The following is a 21,814-nucleotide window of genomic DNA, read 5'->3' on the forward strand; positions in this document are numbered from 1 at the left end:
AACATATTTCAGGGTTCTGGTTTGGTTGAAACAAAAGAAAAGCAGAGTTTTGTTGCACTTTTGAATCACTTCATTAAATAAATGCCAAAGTTAGGCGATAACAAGTTACATTTAACAGGCAAGAATGTACTTAAAACTTATAAACAATATGGCTTCTATGTCATATATCATGGCTTTTATTTCATAAATGATGTCTTATTTCAAACTGACCCTTAGCAAAAAAGAAAAAAAAAAATTCAGTTTTTTCTATCTAAATTGTAACTGGTTAATTTAATTTATACAATCTTGACACCAAAATACAGGTTTTCAAATATGAAATGTTCAATTCTAGATGAAAAAAAAAAAAAAAAACATCCTGAAATTGAGGTAGTTTGTAAAGATGGAAGCCACTTTACTACAGAAATATTGTTGTTTGATATTAAATTTGATAGGTTATATCTGATAGAAGTGTATGCTAATATTTTATAACTGTTTAGTGTGGTGTTTGTTGACTGGAATGCAGGCCCTTCTGTAGTCTTGACATTGCATACTGAATAAACATATCTCATTTTTATCACACAGTTTTACCGTTGTTGTCTAATTAAGCTGGGGTAAGAGGGGGGGCTTAACTCTGTCACTGCTTGATGTTTCATTCATGCATTCAAAAATTCAAAATTCAAAAATGACTATGCAAGTAGATACATAACCGAATGCCTGGATACAATGATGGCTGAAATCATCACATTTGCAGGCACACCACTATATGCACACAATGCTAAAACCTTAGCTATTCAATGCCATTTAGTTCTGTGCCCATATTTTGTCAAGTCTCATTAACACTATTTACCAAATGTTAGCTTCTTTTTACCACCCTCAGTTGGGAAAGCTCTCTGTATGCATTTTGACAAACATTTGCTTACCTCTAAGACCGCTGCTTTTGAGCAAACATGCCATGTCTTGCATCATCAACCCCATCGGCAGTGCTGTCCTTGTTATGCATTTTAAAGACAAGCATCTCGGGTATGCTGAAATTTACGTCATCTGTTTAGTGGTTGGTATTGACAAAGCTTTTTAAGGCACATTTTCCAGGTAAGACATGCAGACTTTTTGTCTTTACTGTGAGGCTGAGATGAGGTCACACTGCAGCTATCTCAAAGAAAGAATTTGAACTGGTTGGAATGGATGAACCCTTTTAAATATGGATTAAAAGACAGCTTACACCTTGGACAACTACTTTGTCCAATTAAAACTTAATCCCTGAATAAAATACAACTCAGAAATTTGAATTTAAGTGAAAGGATTGACACCATCTTGACAACAGGCAGCCATATTAAAATTTTACCTGAAACATTAGAGTTGCATAGTTAAAGGACATGTTTTAAAAAATACGTTCAGCCATTCTAATATTGTCAAACATTTTGGGAAAATGGCTTTCAGCTTGGAGTTACACGTGACTTTAGAGCAAAATAAAAAGATGTGATTGTTGCATTTAATACATTTTATTCTTTTCAGGGAAAGTGTTTCCATCTGCAGACAGCAGTATTCTTCCCATGGAAAGACCAAATATTCTTCTGCAGAGTTTTATTTATCCACATAGATAAGAAGAAACAAGTCATTTGACCTCATTTGAAGGACAAAATGTGAGAATAAACTTGGACACAGGAGTTATATCTTCCACAATGTACTCACCCGGCAACAGGGCAAGGACACTAGCAGACAGACTGAAGGACAAAGTGCAGAACATAGATCCTTGGCATTATTCATGCTTTTGGAAATTTAACCTAATTTCTAAGATCTTGGCATTTGCTTAGAATATACATGTAGAAATGAAGTTTTTTTTTTTTTTTTGGCATATAGGGCAGGAGACACTATCACCAAAGACCAAACATGCACACAAAACATAAAATATTTTATATTTCATTTTAAAAACTTTTTAAAGCTGCAGTTAATTGTTCATTCATATGGAGGACTTGTGAGAATATAAAAGTTTACAACCCCAATTCCAGAAAAAGTTGGTATGCTTTGTAAAATGTAAATAAAAACAGAATGCAATAAATTGTAAATCTCATTGGCTGACTAGTTAAATTAATGTGCAATAGGCCAGTAACATAACTGGGTAAAGGAGTGTTTCAGAGAGGCAGAGCCTCCCAGATATAAAGATGGACAGAGGTTCATCTGAGATAAACTGTGTAAAAATTGTGGAATAATTTAATCATCAAAAGATTCAGAGAATTAGGAGGAATCACTGTGTGCATGGGACAAAACTGAAGGTCAAACTCAAATCAGTTTGATTCAAATCCAGGGGATGCTACACGATGCTAAACATCACCCTGGAACTACTTTTTACAGACATGTTGCTGCCATCAGTTTCACACTGAGCAAATTTTTTCTATGAAATGATAAAATGTCTCAGTTTCCAACAGAAAAAATTTGGCTTCTGAGACATTTACAGGCAGTTGTTGAAAGAAGCAAATCATTGTATTAGTTTTTAATTTATTCTATTACACAAAGTCCCACCTTTTCTGGAATTAATTAGCATTAGTCGCTGTTCTGTAATAAATGAGTCTGCTCCCAGCTTTCAGATCAGTACTCTGATTCATCTTCTCCCAGCTTATGCAAGAAGAATCTGAAATCTGATAAGCTTGTTATTAAGGCTGAATATTTGGACCCCTGAGACGAAGTCTGCTTAGTGTTTAAAGGCTGCAGCTATAAAAATCAACATATCATTAACAGTTTCTGTGAAGACACACTACTACATTTTATTTTAACTTGTTTGGTTTACTGGGGCAGAAGATACTTCAGTATGTATGGTGCTGTGACTTATTGTTGGTATTACAAAGGTCTAAAAAGCTTTAAATTAAACTTTTTTCTGCTTCCGCCAAAGGATGAAAATAAAGATGCTGCAATGTTAAAGAAAACTAAGCTGACATACAGTCACCATGTCTCTTTTGACTGAATACCAACCAGCAATCAGCATTCCCTGACAAATGGGATTGTTTCTGCCAGACCCAGCTATCCCTGCATACAATTATCCGAATCAGCCACAAAGTTTTCATCTAGTTTTGATTGATAAGGAATAGTTTGATGTAATTCTTGCAGTCACATCCTGACAGAAGCTACATTCTCCTCATTTTTTCAGCTCAAAAGAATCATCTACTTAGTGACAGAAAATGACCTACTTTCCCTCCCAACTTGATAGCAAATCTGGATACGAGAGGAATTTGTGTCATGGATTGGCTCTGTAAATGTCAACAGAGCCAAATCTTTAGTTATAAATTAACACCAAGAAAATTATTGATTGAATGAAGTGATAACCGCCACTATACACTGCACAGCGACTGATTTATTTGTATAAAAGTGCAGAAAATCATAAATAAAGGTTATAAATAGTAAATTAATGAATAAATAACCAAATCAAACTTGTCACTGTAGGAAAAAAAACCAACAAAAAAGAGATATTGTAAGATTTTGAAGATATGGATTTCATGTCCAACATCAGAGCAGAAACTTGGTAAGCAGCACAGAAAAATCTGAAATTTAAAATTATACATCTGATCTCTAAATGTCTGCTGCATATTGTTTTCACAGAGTCTTTAGCAGAGGATGGTTTACTCCTCCATCTGTGCAGCTGTCCACGGTTTCTCCTCCCAGCCAGTCCTCATTCAACTCCCCCAGAATCTCCTGCAGGGACAGGACGGGCAGGGGGGTGTGCTGGATCAACGCCGGTTGTCCCGACTCTCTGTTGTCCTCCGTCGCAGCCCAACTCCACGAATCCTCCATCTGTACATACTGACCTTCCAGAGGTGGGCTGTTCTCCAGGCTGACGTCCCAGTATCCAGAATCAGTCGTGTCCGGAGTGGAGGACTGGGAGGCGGATGGGGTCACGAACATCTGCTGCTCTGCAGAACCTGGATACATGAAGGCTGCCTGGTTGGAGCTTGAGCTGTAGCCTTGTCTCTCAAGAGGAGATCTGCACCACAAAGATGGTACAGGAGAGGTCTGGCTGCCTGGCTGAGGCCAGTAACACTTCAATGGTGGACTGGTGGTGTCGCCAAGCTGTCTTCCTTGTTGGAGTCCATACATGGAACTGTACTGTCCACTCTCCTCAGAGGTGGCGTAAGGAGGAGGACACTGCTCATAGTAGCTGCCCTCCTCCATCTCCTTCTTCACCTGAGTTGGGTAGGCTGGTGGAGGCCGTTGAGGCTGCAGAGGGACAGCCAGTGGCCCCCTGTTGGCAGCAAGATGAGGTGGAGAAAAAACTTCATGGCCCGGACTGTCAGACTGCCACAGAGCTTTTTTGGCTCCTCTGCACTTTAGGGTACGAGCTCTTCGGTTTTGAAACCACACCTGGAGAGAACATTGAAAAACAGGGAGCTTCTGGTCAGAAAAGAAGTGGTGGTAAACCACACATTCTGTTAATCATTGTTAATCAGTGGCCAAAAAGGCACCAGTGAAGTGTGGGGGCTGTCAGCTGGCAGCCTTCTACATTCTGTCTACTCCTTCAAACAAGATCCTGATAAAAAAAAAACATGTGTCATCTTTGAAGATAAGATGGAGATAAAAGAATAAAGTGATAAAGGGATAATGGTATCTATAGTTACCAAGAAGGATGCATTTGAAAACAGAGTCTTTTTATAACAGTGCAAAAAATGTGCAAAGCATGCGTGTGTCTCTTTAATCAGAATCCAGCTCCCTAATTAAATGTAATTCCTAATTTTATCAAAAATAACCAGATGGCTTCAGCTTTGAGTTTGTTTCATTCGTTTCATAATAACATTATTCTAATTCATGAGGCAGCAGGGTTTGTACCTGGATGCGTGACTCAGGTAGACCTGTGGTCTGGGACAGGCTCTCTCTGAGGCTGATGCCCGGGTACGGGTCTGTCTCGAAGGTGGCTCGCAGGAGCTCCACGTGTTCTTTAGAGAAACAGGTCCTCTTCCTGCGGCTGGCGCTGCGAGAGGAGCCGCCACTGGAAGCCACAGATCTGACATCATCTGAGGGAAGAGGAGACAGCAGAGTCTACATCAGACCGGATTCCTTAACACTTCTTCCCAACATGTTTCAGTATCAATTATGCACATTTCTTCCTGTAAAAACTGAACCAGAAGCTGTTTAGGTGTGTACACAACTGTAACTCAACAGGAGATGCCACTTAACCGATTGCAGATAAAGAGTGTGTTTTTTCTGTGTGTGGGGTTTTGACTCTGTATTATCTAAACAAGTACACGGAGTTTAATAAAGATAGTGCTGTTATGCATCTGATTATCTGGAAAGAACTATTTCTAGTGATCCGCTTTGTTGTGCTGTCTCTTTTTTATTTTTTCTTACATTAAACCAAACTGGGTTCCAATTTTCTAATCTTTGTTGCATATTTTAGCTTTTTAAGCCTGTTAGTTCACTGGGTTTTTTCCTTTCATTGATGGATCCTATCTGGGCCCACTGAGGCAATAACTCTGCACATTGTACTGCAAACAGGGTCTTTGAATGCAATTCTATCCAAATACAATTTTTTTAATAAAAGAAGAAAAATGTCAAAAGAGAGGAAAAAAAAACACAAGTTAAATCCTTAATTTTCTTGAATCTATCAGATCATCAAACAGCTCTTACCATTGCTGGAATCCTTCCACATAGCAGCAGTTCAGATGAAATGGTCAGGAATGAGGTCAGTATGGCAGAGTGCTACCTCACTCAGTGTCTCAGAGTCTCTGTGTATCAGAGTACCTTTATAACCATCACGTTCGACCCCCTGAAGAATCCATCGAGGCCAGGACAGATGGGGTGGGGTGTTGTTTTACTTTGAGGATGGATGGTTAACAGAAGTACTCTGACCCCAACAGCATCCCCCACCCTGCTACCCCTTTACACACCCAACGTTACCTCCTCTGTTTCAGAGAAGTGGCAAAGTCAATGGCACTTATGACACATGACAAGAGAGACAAAACAAAGTTTTTCTTCCATCGTTAGAGTCGTTGAAACTTATTAATTAAAAGACGACATTCATGTGATCATATGTGACACATATTATATTCTGCATCACTTTTTTTACAATTATTTGGTCTCATTTTAGCTTTTATAAAACAAGGCATAAGAGGCTTTAATGCATTTTGGGGTTTTGTGTTTAATATATATTTCATTATCAATGCATAACACTCTGATGCATATTAATAGACATCATTTCAGTATATAAGGTAGCAGCAGATTGTAAAGGCTGTAGCTCATTTATTTATTTTTTCAGTTTATTTTGCTACTGGGTATGATCTGATGAGTATGAAGCACAACCACAGGAAGCTCTGCAAGCTGCTTAACATTAATCAACCAACAATAGTCTTAAAAAATAAAGTTTAACTTAGAGACTTTAGCAAACAGCAAAACAGCAATTTAAGCTGAAGCCTATCAGTGGCTTTCATATGCAAAGCAGCTCCCTGTAATCACACAGAAGAAAACAAAGGGGACTTATACAGTGATTAATTGGACATTTACCTGTTGCCACACAGCAGCCTCATTGCTGTGAATGGATGCATCAAAGTGAGCTGCAAGCTAGTCATGTGGTTTGACATGTCCAGGCCTTGACCGAGCTGTCAGGGCTTTTTATTTATTTGTTTTTGTAGCTTACATGTTTTACATGTATGCTTTGCTGTGGTTAATGACACCTTTGACCTGTCCCCTCATGGCTGCATGAATAATATGTAAAAATCAGCTACACGTGAAAAGGATTGACAGTGTAAATACCAACACTCAATAGTGAGCAAAGTGCAGAAGCCGGTTTACAGTATTTGTAAGTATATTAGAAGACAATGCAGCTTGAAGTCCAGCGTTATCTGATGTGAACACAATAACCTCTGCTGTTTATCTTTATCTGGACAAGAAGTGGAATCAATGTCCCTGTGTGTGGACACGGCTCCTGCAAGTCCTAGAAGATCTCCCCCTCTCTCTCTCTGACTTATTGAAATCCCATCAAAGATCATCTGGGCTTTCCCAACTGGTGGGCGCTTCCAAATTTTTATGGTTTTAATAACTGTTCTTAATGGATAATGTATATTAATAAAGAGAAAAATAAGTCAAACCATGTATCTCTGTATCTAGTGATGAATATTATAAACTAAAAAGAGAAAGAGTACCAGCAGCACACCATCTCATCAGATTACTTGTTAGACCCAGGTTTACATACAATGATCAAGTGATTAAAGATAACTAAACACTATTTCAGCCAATAGGCTATTCAGCTAATGCAAAATCACTATAAGGAACCTTGCTTAGTTCAACCCTGTGACCACAGAAATCTGTAAACTTGGAAAAAACAAACAGTCATCTGATCAGCTTATCATGTCTTGTAAACTGTAAAAGTATAATCCCCCAATAAGAAAACGGTGATGCTGCACCCGTCTGGGAGAGTAAGGCACTCGCTGTGCAGTCTTAACTTAGGATGGATGATGGATTAAAAAGAAACCTGTTTGTTTAACTGCAGGTAAAATATATATATATATATATATATGTGTGTGTTAGATTTTTGGAGTGTTTTTCTGTTTTTAACTTGGTACTTAAGAAAAATTATGTAAAGAAATATTAGGTCTGTGTAGCATATCCATAGTTAAGACATTATTAGGTTACATACTGCAATATAAATGAATGACACATCTGACATCAGCTAATAGCAAAATATACAGATGTGGTTAATTGGTAGATGTAAGGAACCTCACAGCTGGAAGTAAGAAAGAAAAAAATAAATTGCTTGTAAAATAATGAAAAGCATTGTTCTTTCTACCGAAATTAGAAAAATAAAAAAAGAGAAATCTGACAACTAAAACTCCAATGCCAAAAAAGTTGCAACACTGGATGCAATGATTTGCATATTTTATTCCCAACAGATCATAATTTCAAGCATTTCCGAGAGGCTGCCGTCTGTGAACACAGTTCACTGTGCAATCCACAAATGCAGGTTAAAACTCTGTCATGCAAAGAAGAATCCATATGTGAACACAAACCAGACACTTTGTTGTCTTCTCTGGACTAAAGCTTATTTAAAGTGGTCTGAGGCAAAGTAGAAAACTGTTCTGTGGTCAGATGGATCATAATCTGAAACTTTTTTGGAAAGCCTGAATAGTCCTGCAGACTAAAGAGGAGATGGACCATTTAGTTTGTTATCAGCTTGTTATCAGCAAACCGGTCAAAAACTTGTGTGGAGGTGCATAAGTGTCCATGATGTAAGCAGCTTCCACATCTGTGAAGCTCCATCAATACTGAAAAGTACATGGAGGTTTTAGAGCAGGGATATCCAAGTCTAGTCCTCGAGATCTACTATTCTGCAACTTTTACATGCATCCTATCGCCAACACACCTGAATCAAACAAATGACTCATTATCAGGCCTCTGCAGAGCTGAATGACATGCACATTAGGGAATTCAGCCATTTGATTTAGGGGTGTGAAGAATAAATGCATCTAAAAGTTGCAGGATAGTAAGGTGCCATGGCAGGATGTGGGTACCCCTGTTTTAGAGCAACATCTGCTCCCATCCAGACAATGTCTCTTTCTGGGAAGGCCTTGCAGATTTCAACAAGACAATACTAAACTACATACTGCATCCATCACAACAGCATGGCTTCACAAGAGAGAAGTCCAGATCTTTCACCAATAGAAAACTTTTGGAACTTCATGAAAGCAAAAATACAGCAATGAAGGTCCAGGACTGTAGAGCAGCCAGAATCCTGCATCAGACCAGAATGGGACAACATTCCTCCCTAAAACCACGGCAACTGGTCTCCTCACTTCCCAGATGTTTACAGACGGTTGTTAAAAAAGAGGGTTTGGTACACAATGCAAAAATTTCTGGAACTTTTTATCTGGTGCCATCAAATTTAAAATGACTTTACATTTTCCATGAAATCGTAGAATGTCTTAGTCTCAACATCTGATGTTTTTCTTAAATTAAACTGGAAAAAAAATGGATTTAGGAATTTTGCTAATCATTGCATTCTGTTTTTAATTACATTTACACAGCATCCCAACTTTTTGGAATTCCTGTTGTAGATGGCATAAACTTAATTCTAACTCTTCTTTTAAATTATCTATGAGATAACAGCGTAAAGATTTTTAAAATCTTAAACATCAATGTAAATGCTTTAAAAAAAAATCTATGAGCTAATCTTTAAACGAATTTATTGAATTTAAATAGTAAAACTCGATACCACACGGGGTGACATGACGCACTGATCTGTCCTCTGATCAAAAAAAATAAATAAATGTGTATTTTAAACCCACAAAACACCATATGAATACCTCCAATGCTTATATCAGTTGTTTAATGTGGGTCTTAGTAAAATGTACTGGTTAATTCAACTAATACCAAGCTTTTTTCTTTGTTTTTAAAGAAAAGAAAACGAGTAGACCCTAAACTCCCTCTCCCGGTCTCTCTGTCTTCTTTTAATTCCCCTCACGGTTACACGGTCGTATTTGGCAGCGGGACCATCGTGGAACGACAGCAGACATGGCTAAAAGTGACGGAAGCGATTACTTTAAAAGGACTAGCCTCTTCTGGATTGTCTCCGTTACATTGGCAGTTGGATATTTCACTGTAAGTTTATCAAATCAGATATATTACGATCCAACAGAAAATTCTAGTCTGTCTCTCTATTCCGTAAACGCCAACGTATTGTGTTGCGTAAAATGTCCTCCGGGTTTTTTCGACCAGTTTTTATACATAAAAGTAAAGGTGCGGAATTTTAGAGTTTATCTATTTAGTCTAGTTCCATTTAACATGTCATATTGTGAAAGTGTTGTCGAACCCATTGCCATTATTTTGTTGAGGATAGCTAATCTCATCGGCATTCATGAAGCCATCAGTTTGAGCTTAGGTTAAAGAAGTTTTTGGACAAAGTCCATTATACAAGTTGGTTCTGCATTGACCTGTAGTTTAAGTTAACGTGTGCCAAGACGGATAATCTTTTCGGTGAAGCTAACAGTAACCTGACACCTTACATTAAAATAAACATGACAATGTTAATTTAATTTATAAAACATCAATAGTGAAATATATAATGAATTTAGAGCTAGAACCGTGAAGCTAACATAAAGCTAGCTTGTCTGTATTAGCTCCGAGCTTTTAAATAAAATACACTGCTCTGGCTATCGGCAGATATATTATCAGAAAATGTTGTGCTGGACTTATAAACAACGACATTCTTACACTTATTTGCTGAAATTAATGTCGTAAGGTGCAGATTCACAAACAATCGCTTGACCAACACTTGCCACGTGTACAGCAGCGTGGATAATAACTTTAGAAAAGCTGACCAAAACTATCTATTATTGTGTTTGCCTAACATCCAAACCAGTAAATGCACTGCATTCTCTTGTTGTGAGGGCCTTCCAACAGAATTCCTTTTGTACTTTCCATACAAACATGTTGGGTCACAGGTGGACACAGGAAGACGATGACACGTGCAAAAAGCAGCTCAGTGTTTGTACCATTTCTTTATGCTGTGGTTACATTTTTAAAAGAGAGTTTTGGTGCGTAATATATGAAGACACTTTCCTTATTGTCTAATATGATGGTGGGTCTGATTTCAGAGGGACAGCTGTTGAAATGACTTACGTATTTAAGTGTTTAAATTAGATGCGAGTTAGAGCAGAATTTAGTTTAAGTCAAGGCTTTCAGAGTCTAATCCTAACATCAGATGATCTAAATGTCTATTCGTTTTTTTTAGACAGAAGTTGAATACAGACCCAACATTGCTGAGCAAATACAGTATAGATGATATGGTTTTATTTTTAATTGCTTACAACAAGGTTTCCCTTTGTGATGCACACAGATGCTACAGTCAGAATCCAAAGTGCCGCAAGAGCCTTTCACCGTGTCATACCACAAATGGCAGCTCAGTGCATGAGAATAAAGTTTTGGAAAATCTTATCAACCACGCTTGGCTTTCTACAAGTAGCTTTAGAATTACTGGGCTTTCAGAACAGGAACCAGTAATGCTTCTTTGGGTCAGCTGCCTGCCGTGAAATGTGCAACACAGACTCACTTTATGAGTTTTATTAATTTATATGTGGGTTAAAAAAAAAATGTTGAACATATATAAGTGCTTAATGCTGAATCACTCTGTTGTTTTACAGTGCACTGTGTTTGCTCCAGAAAAAATACCATTTGAGTACCTCGGCGTATTTGGCAGCTTCTGCAGATACCTTGTGGACAACTATGCAGACTTGATGTACAAAGGGTAAGTGATTAGATGCTGTTTGACCTGCTGTTGTTGATGCATGAAGACTTGCAGTATGCAGCTCTAAACCAATCTAAGATCTGAATTCTGATTTGACCATTTTTAACCCTTCCAGAGGAGCTCATTTCTTTAACCAGTTAGATCTACATAACACAACTTTTCACAGATGCTCAAATAAAGAGTTTAGATTTCTAAATTATAGTGAAACTTTGAAATGAGCATTTTCAAATATGTGCAAAGCTGCCCTGCAGAGCTTGAATGCAGTGTTTAATCAATAAGTGGAATGATGTTTTTTCCTCACTAACAGATCGTTACCACCAGCTCCACATGTTTTTATTTAGTCCTTTAAGTCACATGACTGCTGTAGACCATTAGAATAATAACAGAGCAATCAAGGTATTATGTTTAGTTGCTTTTGAAGTCATGTGACTAAGTTGTAGTTTCTTAAATGAAGAGGGGAGCTTGAAACCTTTCAGTGTTAAGTGGTGAATCATTTGTGAAGTGTTTTTTATTGTCATGTGACTCCAGAAAACTCAGCATGCAGGGGTGATATGACGGCTTGATGTAACTTTTTATTGGATTTTTTTCTGTTTGCAGGTGGTGGGCAGCCACAGCTATTCATGTATTTGAAGCCTGTGTTGCACTCAGTGTGTGCAGGTAAGAATGATAAGACCCTTCATGTCCATGAGATGGTGCTGTAACCTAATATTATCGCCCTAACGTCTACTGCTGTTCCACATAGGTGGTACACCTTGCAGCTTGTGCACAATTGAGCTGCAAATGATAGACTATTTCTGGGGCTGAGCAACCAGTATTATTTTTTTTCTTTCAGCAACAAAGGCATCAGCAGCACGACCACCCGCTGCATGTGGTTTTTCCAGACCCTTCTGTTTGGCTTCGCCTCCCTCGGCCTGCTCCTCAAATACAACCCCAAGCGTCCTAAACAGCACTGATGGCCAGCAGGAGAAGCCACATCAGTGTCTCCCAAGTGCCTCTTCCTCTATCTCTTTCTCTTTCTTATGAATTAGTGTTTAGGACCACAGAGATGTAGGAAACAATTATACCTTCTCCTTTTAACTCATAAGTATTTGCAGTGATGACATTTCTTTGATTGAGACACTACAAACTTTTTTACCTAGTTTTTAGTTTAACCTTTGCTCCCATGAAGAGCAGATATCAATTTCATTCCATGTGTTTTCTTCGCACAAAGCTGAATGAGGATCTTGTGCAATTAATGTTTCAGAAGTTCAGAAGTTTCAGAAGAATGAGCAAAATTTACTTGATGTTTCGTCCTTGGCTGAATTATCTGTGCAATACAAAGGGGAATTTAATTAGCATTGTTTTATGCTCCCATGATGTTTACAGGCAGCCTTCCTGGTGGCATTAGGGATATTTTTAGCTGCTAACACCATTATTATGGCAAACAGGTTGGACTCAAGGAAGATCCAAGATGATAATTAAAGAGAGCTGATGTCACTTTTGTCTTCTTGGTGCTAAGGTGCTTTGAGATTTTAAATATACTGGAAGTTAATGCTACCACTTCATGTGAACAATAAAGAATGATTTACAAAGGGTCGTTTTTTTTTTTTTTTTGTTTTGTTTTTTTTAGGCTAGATTGTTCAGGCTTGTGTGACTCTTATGTCCATGAATCTTAAGAATTCAGGAAACTCAAGTGTAAGTGTGTATGAGGAGCTGAAATCTATTTCCATACCTTGTCAATCTGTTATTGGTACTGAAACGTTTGTCATCAGGAAGTGAATTCAAGCCTGGGCATCAACTGTGCAGGGCTTCAAAAAGGGTTATGAGTTTTACATATGTTTGATTATGGCTATTAGTAACTGCTTGTTTACATTTCAGCCTAAAAAATTAAAAGACAATTAACTGTGCTTCATATAGAAATAAATGTACAGGTGCTCGTCCTATAATTAGAATATCATGAAAAAGTTTGTTTCAGTAATTTCATAAAAAAAGTGAAACTTGTATAATGTAGACTTTCATTCCTCATAAACTGACATATTTAAATGTTTATTTCTTTTTATTATAACTGACAACTAATGAAAATCCCAGAAAATTAGAATATTACTAAAGACTGATAGAAAAAAAGATTTCTAGAAATGTTGGCCAACTGAAAAGTATGAACATGAAAAGTATGAGCATGTACAGCACTCAGTACTTAGTTGGGGCTCCTTTTGCCTGAATTACTGCAGCAGTGCGGCGTGGCATGGAGTCCATCAGTCTGTGGCACTGCTCAGGTGTTATGAGAGCCCAGGTTGCTCTGATAGTAGCCTTCAGCTCTTCTGCATTGTTGGGTCTGGTGTATCACATCTTCCTCTTCAGAATACCACATATATTTTCTAAGAGCTTAAGGTCAGGCTAGTTTGCTGGCCAATTAAGAACAGGGATACCATGGTCCTTAAACCAGGTACTGGTAGCTTTTGCACTGTGTGCAGGTGCCAAGTCCTGTTAGAAAATGAAACCTGCATCTCCATAAAGTTGGTCAGCAGCAGGAAGCATGAAGTGCTCTAAAACCTCCTGGTAGACGCTGCGTTGACCGTGGACCTAAGAAAACACAGTGGACCAACACCAGTAGATGGCATGGCACCCAAACCATCACTGACTGGAAACCTCAAGCAACGTGGATTCTGTGCCTCTCCTCTCTTCCTCCAGACTCTGGGACCTTGATTTCCAAAGGACATGCTAAATTGACTTTAATCAGAGAACATAACTTTGGAGCATTCAGCAGCAGTCCAGTCCTTTTTGTCTTTAGTCCAGGTGAGACGCTTCTGACGTTGTCTCTTGTTCAAGAGTGGCTTGACACAAGGAGTGCGACAGCCCTCACACACAACCCTAGAGATGGTTGTGTGTGAAAATCCCAGTAGATCAGCAGTTTCTGAAATACTCAGACCAACAACCATAACACGTTCAAAGTCCCTTAAATCTTCTTTGTTTCTCGTTTTGATACTCCGTTTGAATTTAAGCAAGTCACTGAGTTGCTGTCATGTGATTCTCTGCAACACGTGTACCTAATAAAGTGGCCACATGTGTTCTCCATAAAAACAAGAAAATAGTAAAATGAACAAAAGTGTGTATAAAAGGAATATAATGGGTGTAAGAGCATACAGCTACAGTATGGCAGCAGCTTTTTGATGCTAAAAGCTAACAGCAGTTGACTAACAAGCATGCTTATTTTCGACGGGTAAAAGGTGCGGTTGAAGCGTATTTATTTCCTTAGTGAGGTTCTTTCCAGAGGGAAATGACCTTAAAATCATTTAAATAATGATAGGAACAGTAAAGTGACAATAAACAAAAAAGTCTTCCATAAAAAAGGACTTTACGATGTGCATAAACAAAAAAGAAAATAACACGGCTATCACTAAAGTTCTGCCACTATCTCAGATAAACAAATATTTATAAATGATTCAGATTTACAGTTTACAAAAATGCAATACTATTTTCAGTTGGTTGCAGTCTTTTAAAGGTGCAAAAATGTTAACATTAACCCTATTGTGCTACATATCTGTAGCCTGTTGATCTGAAGTTGTCAAGTCATTCATTAGACTTTTCTCTGATCTTGATATTGAATTACTCCATCTTCTAAATACTGTTGCATGACTTCCAGCAATAAGGTGTTTGTATCATCCAAGTGAGCTCAGTGTGACAGGCTGAATGAGGCAGTAGCACAGGGTCACGATGTCCTCTGCTAATAAACTTAAGAGCATTAACTCTTTTTAACTTACACAATCTACATTAGAGCTGTCTCAAACCATTAATCAGGGGTGGATAGTGTAGACACAACTTCCCCTCACATTACATGTCACTTTTACTCTTAAGAATGTGCCTCACACAGAAAACTCATGTCAAGCCTTTTGTTCTGCTGTGAACTTTGCACCAGAAACCACAACAACAGTCTGAACTGGACTAATATTTCCAGTTTTATTTAGAGAACACCTTTTCTTGAATACATTTTCACTACTACTCTGTAGAATATAAATACAGAAATATGTACAGTGCCTTAAAAACATCCTTCATCGAAAAATATATTTTATATATGTGATATGGATTTGTACAGTGTACTGTAGGAGTATGCCTGCATCTAACTATACAGCCCATCCTTCTGCTAATGCAAAGTGTATGATTCAGATAAAAACTAGATTCATCCTCAATGCAATCTAACCACTTTACAGTAATCAGTGTGCCATGATAAACAGAACAACAGCAGCTGAAGTAATATAAATCATTTTTGTTCTATAATCTCACGGCTTTTCTGTACATTCATTGCTGAATAAACTTGTAGTAATCAGGTTGGTTTAACATGACAGAGTTCATGCATCATAGGTGTGTATGTTACAGGATGTGCTTACAAGTAATTCCACATTTTATTAGAATATATTTTTCTGTTCAGTTTATGTGTATGGTGCAGTTGTGATCACCGGTCCAGCCAGCTTATTGAAGGGTAGCGCTCATTCAGTGTCTTGCGCAGCTGAGCACTTTGTGTCTTATCCCTGGTTTCCACCACACACTCCACCTGTCAACATAAATACAGTTAGCACCCTTACATCACACAGACGTTAAGATTAGAGCCGTGAGCAGGTTGCTGGTTTATATACAAGACTTTTCACCTTTTGACACAACAAGTAATTAAACACCACAGTGACTGTAGGCTGCACAGGTAATGATAAAGAGCTCAGACTATTCTGCTTGTTCCAAGTGAGAATACCAAGCAAATCTGTTATTAAGATTAGACAAGTCACCAACTGAGTAAATTCTTTTGAATTATTTAACAAAGACAAAATAGTGGCCCATGTTTAAAAGTAACTGAGAGTCATTTATTCTACAAACTAAGGCAGTTATACAACAATACTGAAGTCTGACTCTTGTTACGCTTGGGAGTAACACTGCAAACACAAATTTCCAATTTTAATCCTCATTTAAAGTTACGGTGTAGATTAAGGATTATCCATTGACGAAAATACAACATAGTTATTAGTCTTATGAGTAGTATGTTTCTGTCCTTTAATATGGCCCTTAATGGCACCCTGTAAAGTACTGCAGCTACAAACACCAGGATGGAAATACAATCAGAGCAGACATCAGTTTTCAAGATGTCATATTCCAGTGTTTCCTTCAAGAAACTACAAAATCCAAAAATCTGGTTTATAATAACAATATCAAAAGAAAAGTAAGTGGAAAAAAAAAGCTAGATAAAGCTTTTGTCAATTCCTGCTTTGCTTTTAGGCAAACAGGTTACGCAATAATGTCAGTTAGACAATTAAACTGCAGTATGATTATCCTCCTCAGTTACTAACAAGACCTCTTGGGTATACCACTACAAGTATGTTATCAGTTTTGTAATTTTAAATCTAATTTCTATATCTGACAATGACTTTAGTTGTTAATATCACAAAAAGATCATGGCTAGGACTAAAATACATTCTTTTTACTATGCAAGCGTCATGCTAATGGATTTGCTGGTTGCTTTGGTTACATGTAAAATGAACAAAAGGAAATTAAATACTAAATATTTATCTCAGAGGGAAATTGTAAAATTTAAGTAACAAAAATAAAACGTGATAATGAAACTTTGTTACTTCTGTCTGTCTGGATATAATCAAAAACTTCACTTAGGACTAGAAAATGTTCACGGTTTTAAATTTCATCATGGGAACATACTGGGAAAAGTTTTGAAAATACTTGAGAATCAGCCAGTTTTCCGCACTTTGGAATGAACAATTTATATCAAAAGAAGATGTAGGACCTCCTTCTAGCCATGTGGTGCCTCCATGATACTGCAGCAGCCAAACAGGTAAAAGATTCATGTTTGGAAGGCAAAGGCGTGGGGGATTCACGTTGTTGTAATTAGCTATTTATGCCACTAGATGTCACTATAACCCTCCGATACTGAATACTCATAAGTTTCTGATAAATTAGGAGCAACCACATTTACACAAACTGACAAACCTTAAACCTTTCACCTTCGATTAATTATAACTGATCAATTAAGTGTAAGTGAAGGATCTAATGAGAATTTATTTTTTGGAAAGTAGCACCAGGCCTTCTTGCAATGTAAATACAACACAAAGCCCTACATTAACTACACTTCTTTGTACATTTTTGTGAGGTTTAAAATTCTCTCCTATGCCCTGCCAACCCCAACTGTTCTTAGGTAATGATGGAAATGATGAGCGGATTGAAAAAGAGAGATTAGTCGCCTACCTTTGCCTTGAAGAGGTCTGACTTGTCACTGTGTCTGCGATGGCACACATCCAACAACCTGGATGGAAGAAGAAAAGAGGTAGGAGAGAATTCAAGGAAACACCAGGTAACAAACATAAAACAGATTAAAGCAGCAGAAGCCGTCTCTACCTGACATCCTCCCTGGAAAGTACATCCAGTAGTTTGGCCATGTCTCCTGGCCACTCTCCCAGCTCCACCGAGAACTTACTGACCCTATCGTCCAGTACCAAAGCCCGGTCCACACACTGCCTCACCAGCTCTGGCTCCATGTTGGCACTGCTCACCACAACAACAACCCTACAGCAGAAAGATAGGGAGGCCAGTTTTAGCTATGACCAAATGGATTAGCACTGCTCACGCTGTTATACTGCCAGGATGCCATCTTTAAGAACACCGGTTCACCTCTTGGAGTTTGGACTATATTTGAAATAAAAGTTGTTGTTGTTGTTGTTTTTTTAGTATGATTAAGTAATAACTTGTAATACAACTCCTGCTGAGGGTTTAAGGCAGTCATTACAATATAGATGACCCACCTTTTTCCTCTCAGTTCTTGTAGTTGCCCAGCCAAGATGGCAGCCAGTCCCATGGCTCCTTCTGTGTCCACTGTGGAGCGTTCAAACTCCTGAAACCTCAGCATCGCCACCAGAGAGTCTTCCTCTCTTAGAAGGGAAATAAAATTAAAAAAGATGTTAATATTTGAATTAACAGAACAAATTAACACACAAAACTACATTTCTTTCAGTGTCCATGAAGACATCATTATTTTAACTGTACAACAAGCACATGGCCATGAAACTGGAGATGCTGTACCTGACAGATATGACTTTATCTACCAGCTTCTTTGCCAGCTGGAAGGTGTTTGCACCAAGGGAGCGCTCCATAAGATCTGACAAGAAATCAGAAAGGAGATTATCATATATTCATTAACTGCAGGAGGAAAAACTCGAATAGAGCTTCACATATTCAGTAAGATAAGATTAGATGAGCTCACCTCCATAAAGTTTCTTGTTAGGGTTGCTGTGCAAGTCTTTGATTGGACTGTCTGTTTTCAGAGACTGTCGCAGCAGAGGGAAACCTTCTGGTTCGATACCCTGTTGGAGAAAGTCTGTCAGTTATTATTCTGCTGTATTAATGATGATGCATCATCATGTATATGACCCACTAGAAATGTGTGGTAGTGTATTTATCTGCAGAGACATCCCACTCTAATTATATTGTTTGTCTTGATTCTTTTTATTTTGCTGTGCGCGTTGGATGTTTTGTGGCTGCAGCCTTTGAGCAGATGGTAAGTGGGCACCAACCAATGAGAGCATAAATATGGGAAGTTAATTGAATTATATCAGGTAGTTAAAAACGTTGCTTTAATATACAAGTTAGGCTTAATCTAACAAATTACACTTGATATTTTAACTAGAGAAGCAAAAAAAGACCAAAATTCCCTGTTCACTCCACCAGTGGGAAGCATTCATGGAGGGATCCTAACTGGTATGGAATAACTGGATAATAAAGAGCTGACACTGAATGACTCTTTAATGATAATAGAGCTGTCTATGGTAATTTAAACACCATTAAATAGGTTCTGTATTGCATTAGATATTATTCACTGTTAGGCTAAACTTAGCAGTGCATAATAGCTTCCCAGCATATTTCCTATGCTGATAGAGAAATAAGGGAAGCAGTTCAAATATATTCATCTTTATAAGGAGAATGAAAAACAGTTTATAGAGAAATGTGGGATGTGAGTGGTAATGTCACCTTTACTATAAAACTATAATAAAAGTAAGAGGTTAAAAATATTAATCTAATACAGTATATAATACAGTATATACAGGTATTATCATTCTTAAGATGAAAAAACAAGTTTCAAGGTACTTACTATGACAAGAATCTGAGGGTTGAGGTGTTTGATGGCTGCAGCAGTCCCACCCAGAAGTCCGTACTGTCCTGCTGCAGGAACAATAACTGCATCCACTTTGGACACCTGCTCAAAGATCTCCATGCCCACAGTGCCCAGTCCTGCCAGGTACACTGCATTTTCATCCCTGCCAGTCAACAAAGAAAGAAATAGCCAACTTGTTTCAACAGAAGACAGAAGGATTGCACCCGATACCGTTACTGCTCCACTATAACCAAACTCAAGATGAACACAGATACTGACTCTTCCAGGTAGAGGTATCCATTCTCTTTGGCCAGATGGCGGGCGTGGTTCTGGGAGTCGTGGGTGGTGCTGCCGTAGGAGATGACCATGGCACCGTAGTCCCTGTAGATCCGAAGCCGGGGTGAGGAGCAGGACGATGGCATGATGACAAATACAGGAATCTTCAGCTCCACTGCGTGATGAGCCATGGCCATGGAGAAGTTACAGTCAGTGGCCACAATCACACCCTTCCTCTGCTGCTCCTGGTTGGATACAAACTCATGCTAGTCACATTCAGTCAGTCTGTTTACACACTTCTGTGTGAAGTTGCTCAGCACCTTTTCCCTTAAGCCATGACCCATACAATGTCAACCTTAAAATTTATAAGAAGCTCTTATAGATGGTTGTGTGTGATCTGGTAGAAATTGGTTTCACTTCCTCATGAATGTGTGGTAAACTCATGTAAATGGATGCTGATCAAACAGTTTGACTATTTTTAGGACAACAGATCAGTCAGTGCATCTGCATTAACACTAAAAGCAGCTCAAGCTAGACTGGCTGAGAGGGTATATCACCCTACCTGTCAGCCTCTTTCCAGGTAGTTTTACCTGTGTGAGGGAGGTGAGCAGGTACAGCACTCCTCTCTCCTTCACCGAGCCCGTGTAGTGCAGGTGCTCCTTCTTCAGGTAGATATCCATCCCGTACTGTTTGGACAGTCTAGAGTACTGCACACATTTTTTTAAAAAGGCATTCAAATTCACTTTATCTGTTCAGTTAATTTAGGAAACTCAGGTTGTTTTAGCACAGATTATCTTCTGTAGAGATAAAAAAATAAGTTCATTCTTCTCAGTTTACATAAAAACTTACGTAATTTAATGAAACCTGCATTAAAATTAAGTTAGGAAACATACACAAGGACAAGATAGATAGCATTGCTTAATATTGATCTTTTGAATTGTTCTCATAGTTGTAAACTGTCCATCTGCCTGCTCCATATTTCTTTTGTCTTGAGACAGAAGTGATGTTTGGCCCCTCAGCAGAGGTCAGGGGTCACCCATCTCTCACTCGTACCGAATGTAGCAGACTGTATAAATTCATGTGGAAAAACATACCGTGCAAGGTGTCTTCTGTATCCCTGACTGGATCCTGAAGGCTGCAGCACTGATGTCCTCAAAGCGGAGGTACTGAGCTGGAGGTCTGGGGACCATTCTGAACTCACTGAGTCTTCTGGTTTTTGGGGGATCCATGAGCTTGATCTCAGGACCTCCCACCACTTTAGTTTCATGGACCTTCACGTCCCCATTGAAAAGCTCCTCCTCACCAAAGTCTTTCAGACGCTCCGGTTCGATGAGGGTAGATCTACGGCCTGCAGTGCCATTACTGAAAGAGCCACATTTGTAAGGGCCGCCAGGCTGATTAGGGCCTAGACGCAATTCCTCCCTGAGAAGGAAAACAAAGGACAAACATTGACCATTTTTTTGGAAACCGATTCTACGCTTGAGAGACCTGACTAGTGGAAGACCTGACTACGTTTTTTTATCCTGTTAACAGGGAAAACATGGCAAAATAAAGTTTGAAATCATTCAAATCAGTTCATACTTAAAGCTGAATTAGCACTTTTAATTTCAGACAAATTTATTAAACAAGGAGCTTTGCGGAGTCTTGATCAGTTAATGTTGCAGACAGGAAACTCCAGAACTCCACAAGTCTGCCTCGATCCTGGCCTAGTTTTGAGCTTTAAGTTTTCCACACTTACCTACCAGGTAAGAGACTTCTGTTTGGTTTTAAGTCAATTTAAGTGGAAAACAAGAGCAAAAATCTAGTATCATAGTAGAACAACATACAAGAGCATGTAAAGAATAAATAAACACTTCTTACTTATAGACTGAACCTGCAAACTTATGCTCTCTTTTGGTCAAACTAAGGTGAAATATAGATTTAAAGCAGAGTTTATGATTCTTTTCCTACACAACGTTTTGTGTTTGTTTACTTTCAGGAAATCAGGAAAACATTTTTAGTAGAAACTTTGTGCGTCCTGTTACTTTGCAAACTAACCTCACATTTTGATGATGCAGAACAGTTCTATTAACATTCCAGACGGGGTGTACAAACATTTTTAAAGTGACACTTTCAGCGTTTTCGCATTTGAAATCAAACACACCTTGACAGAAACCACAAACACCCTCCCCTTCATTCTTCAGACTGAGATGAATCGATTCACCTTTCATGTCAACTCAGCTTCCACTTTC

The 21,814-nt window shown here is 38.4% G+C and overlaps 3 protein-coding genes across 3 annotated transcripts; 1 reads left to right on the forward strand and 2 right to left on the reverse strand.

The window, feature by feature from the left end:
- Positions 1-3,400: 3,400 nt before the first annotated feature.
- On the reverse strand, positions 3,401-5,608 carry LOC121656099 (dorsal root ganglia homeobox protein-like). Its single transcript, XM_042011145.1, has 3 exons — positions 5,587-5,608; positions 4,789-4,973; positions 3,401-4,326 (listed from the first exon to the last, which is right to left on the reverse strand). The coding sequence occupies exons 1-3, from the start codon at positions 5,606-5,608 to the stop codon at positions 3,562-3,564; spliced, it is 972 nt and encodes a 323-aa protein (XP_041867079.1). The 3' UTR covers positions 3,401-3,561.
- A 3,804-nt stretch (positions 5,609-9,412) lies between these two features.
- Positions 9,413-12,765, forward strand: tmem254 (transmembrane protein 254). Its single transcript, XM_042011130.1, has 4 exons — positions 9,413-9,549; positions 11,091-11,194; positions 11,792-11,851; positions 12,027-12,765. The coding sequence occupies exons 1-4, from the start codon at positions 9,463-9,465 to the stop codon at positions 12,145-12,147; spliced, it is 372 nt and encodes a 123-aa protein (XP_041867064.1). The 5' UTR covers positions 9,413-9,462; the 3' UTR covers positions 12,148-12,765.
- Positions 12,766-15,620: 2,855 nt separating this feature from the next.
- LOC121655280 (L-threo-3-hydroxyaspartate ammonia-lyase) lies at positions 15,621-20,812 on the reverse strand. The gene is made up of 10 exons (XM_042009817.1): positions 20,678-20,812; positions 20,174-20,290; positions 19,587-19,828; positions 19,305-19,470; positions 18,420-18,519; positions 18,239-18,314; positions 17,962-18,087; positions 17,558-17,725; positions 17,408-17,465; positions 15,621-15,719 (listed from the first exon to the last, which is right to left on the reverse strand). The coding sequence occupies exons 1-10, from the start codon at positions 20,810-20,812 to the stop codon at positions 15,621-15,623; spliced, it is 1,287 nt and encodes a 428-aa protein (XP_041865751.1).
- Positions 20,813-21,814: the final 1,002 nt, after the last annotated feature.

The sequence above is a fragment of the Melanotaenia boesemani genome, chromosome 16 (genome assembly GCF_017639745.1).
Source record: "Melanotaenia boesemani isolate fMelBoe1 chromosome 16, fMelBoe1.pri, whole genome shotgun sequence".
Classification (NCBI taxonomy): Eukaryota; Metazoa; Chordata; class Actinopteri; order Atheriniformes; family Melanotaeniidae; genus Melanotaenia; species Melanotaenia boesemani.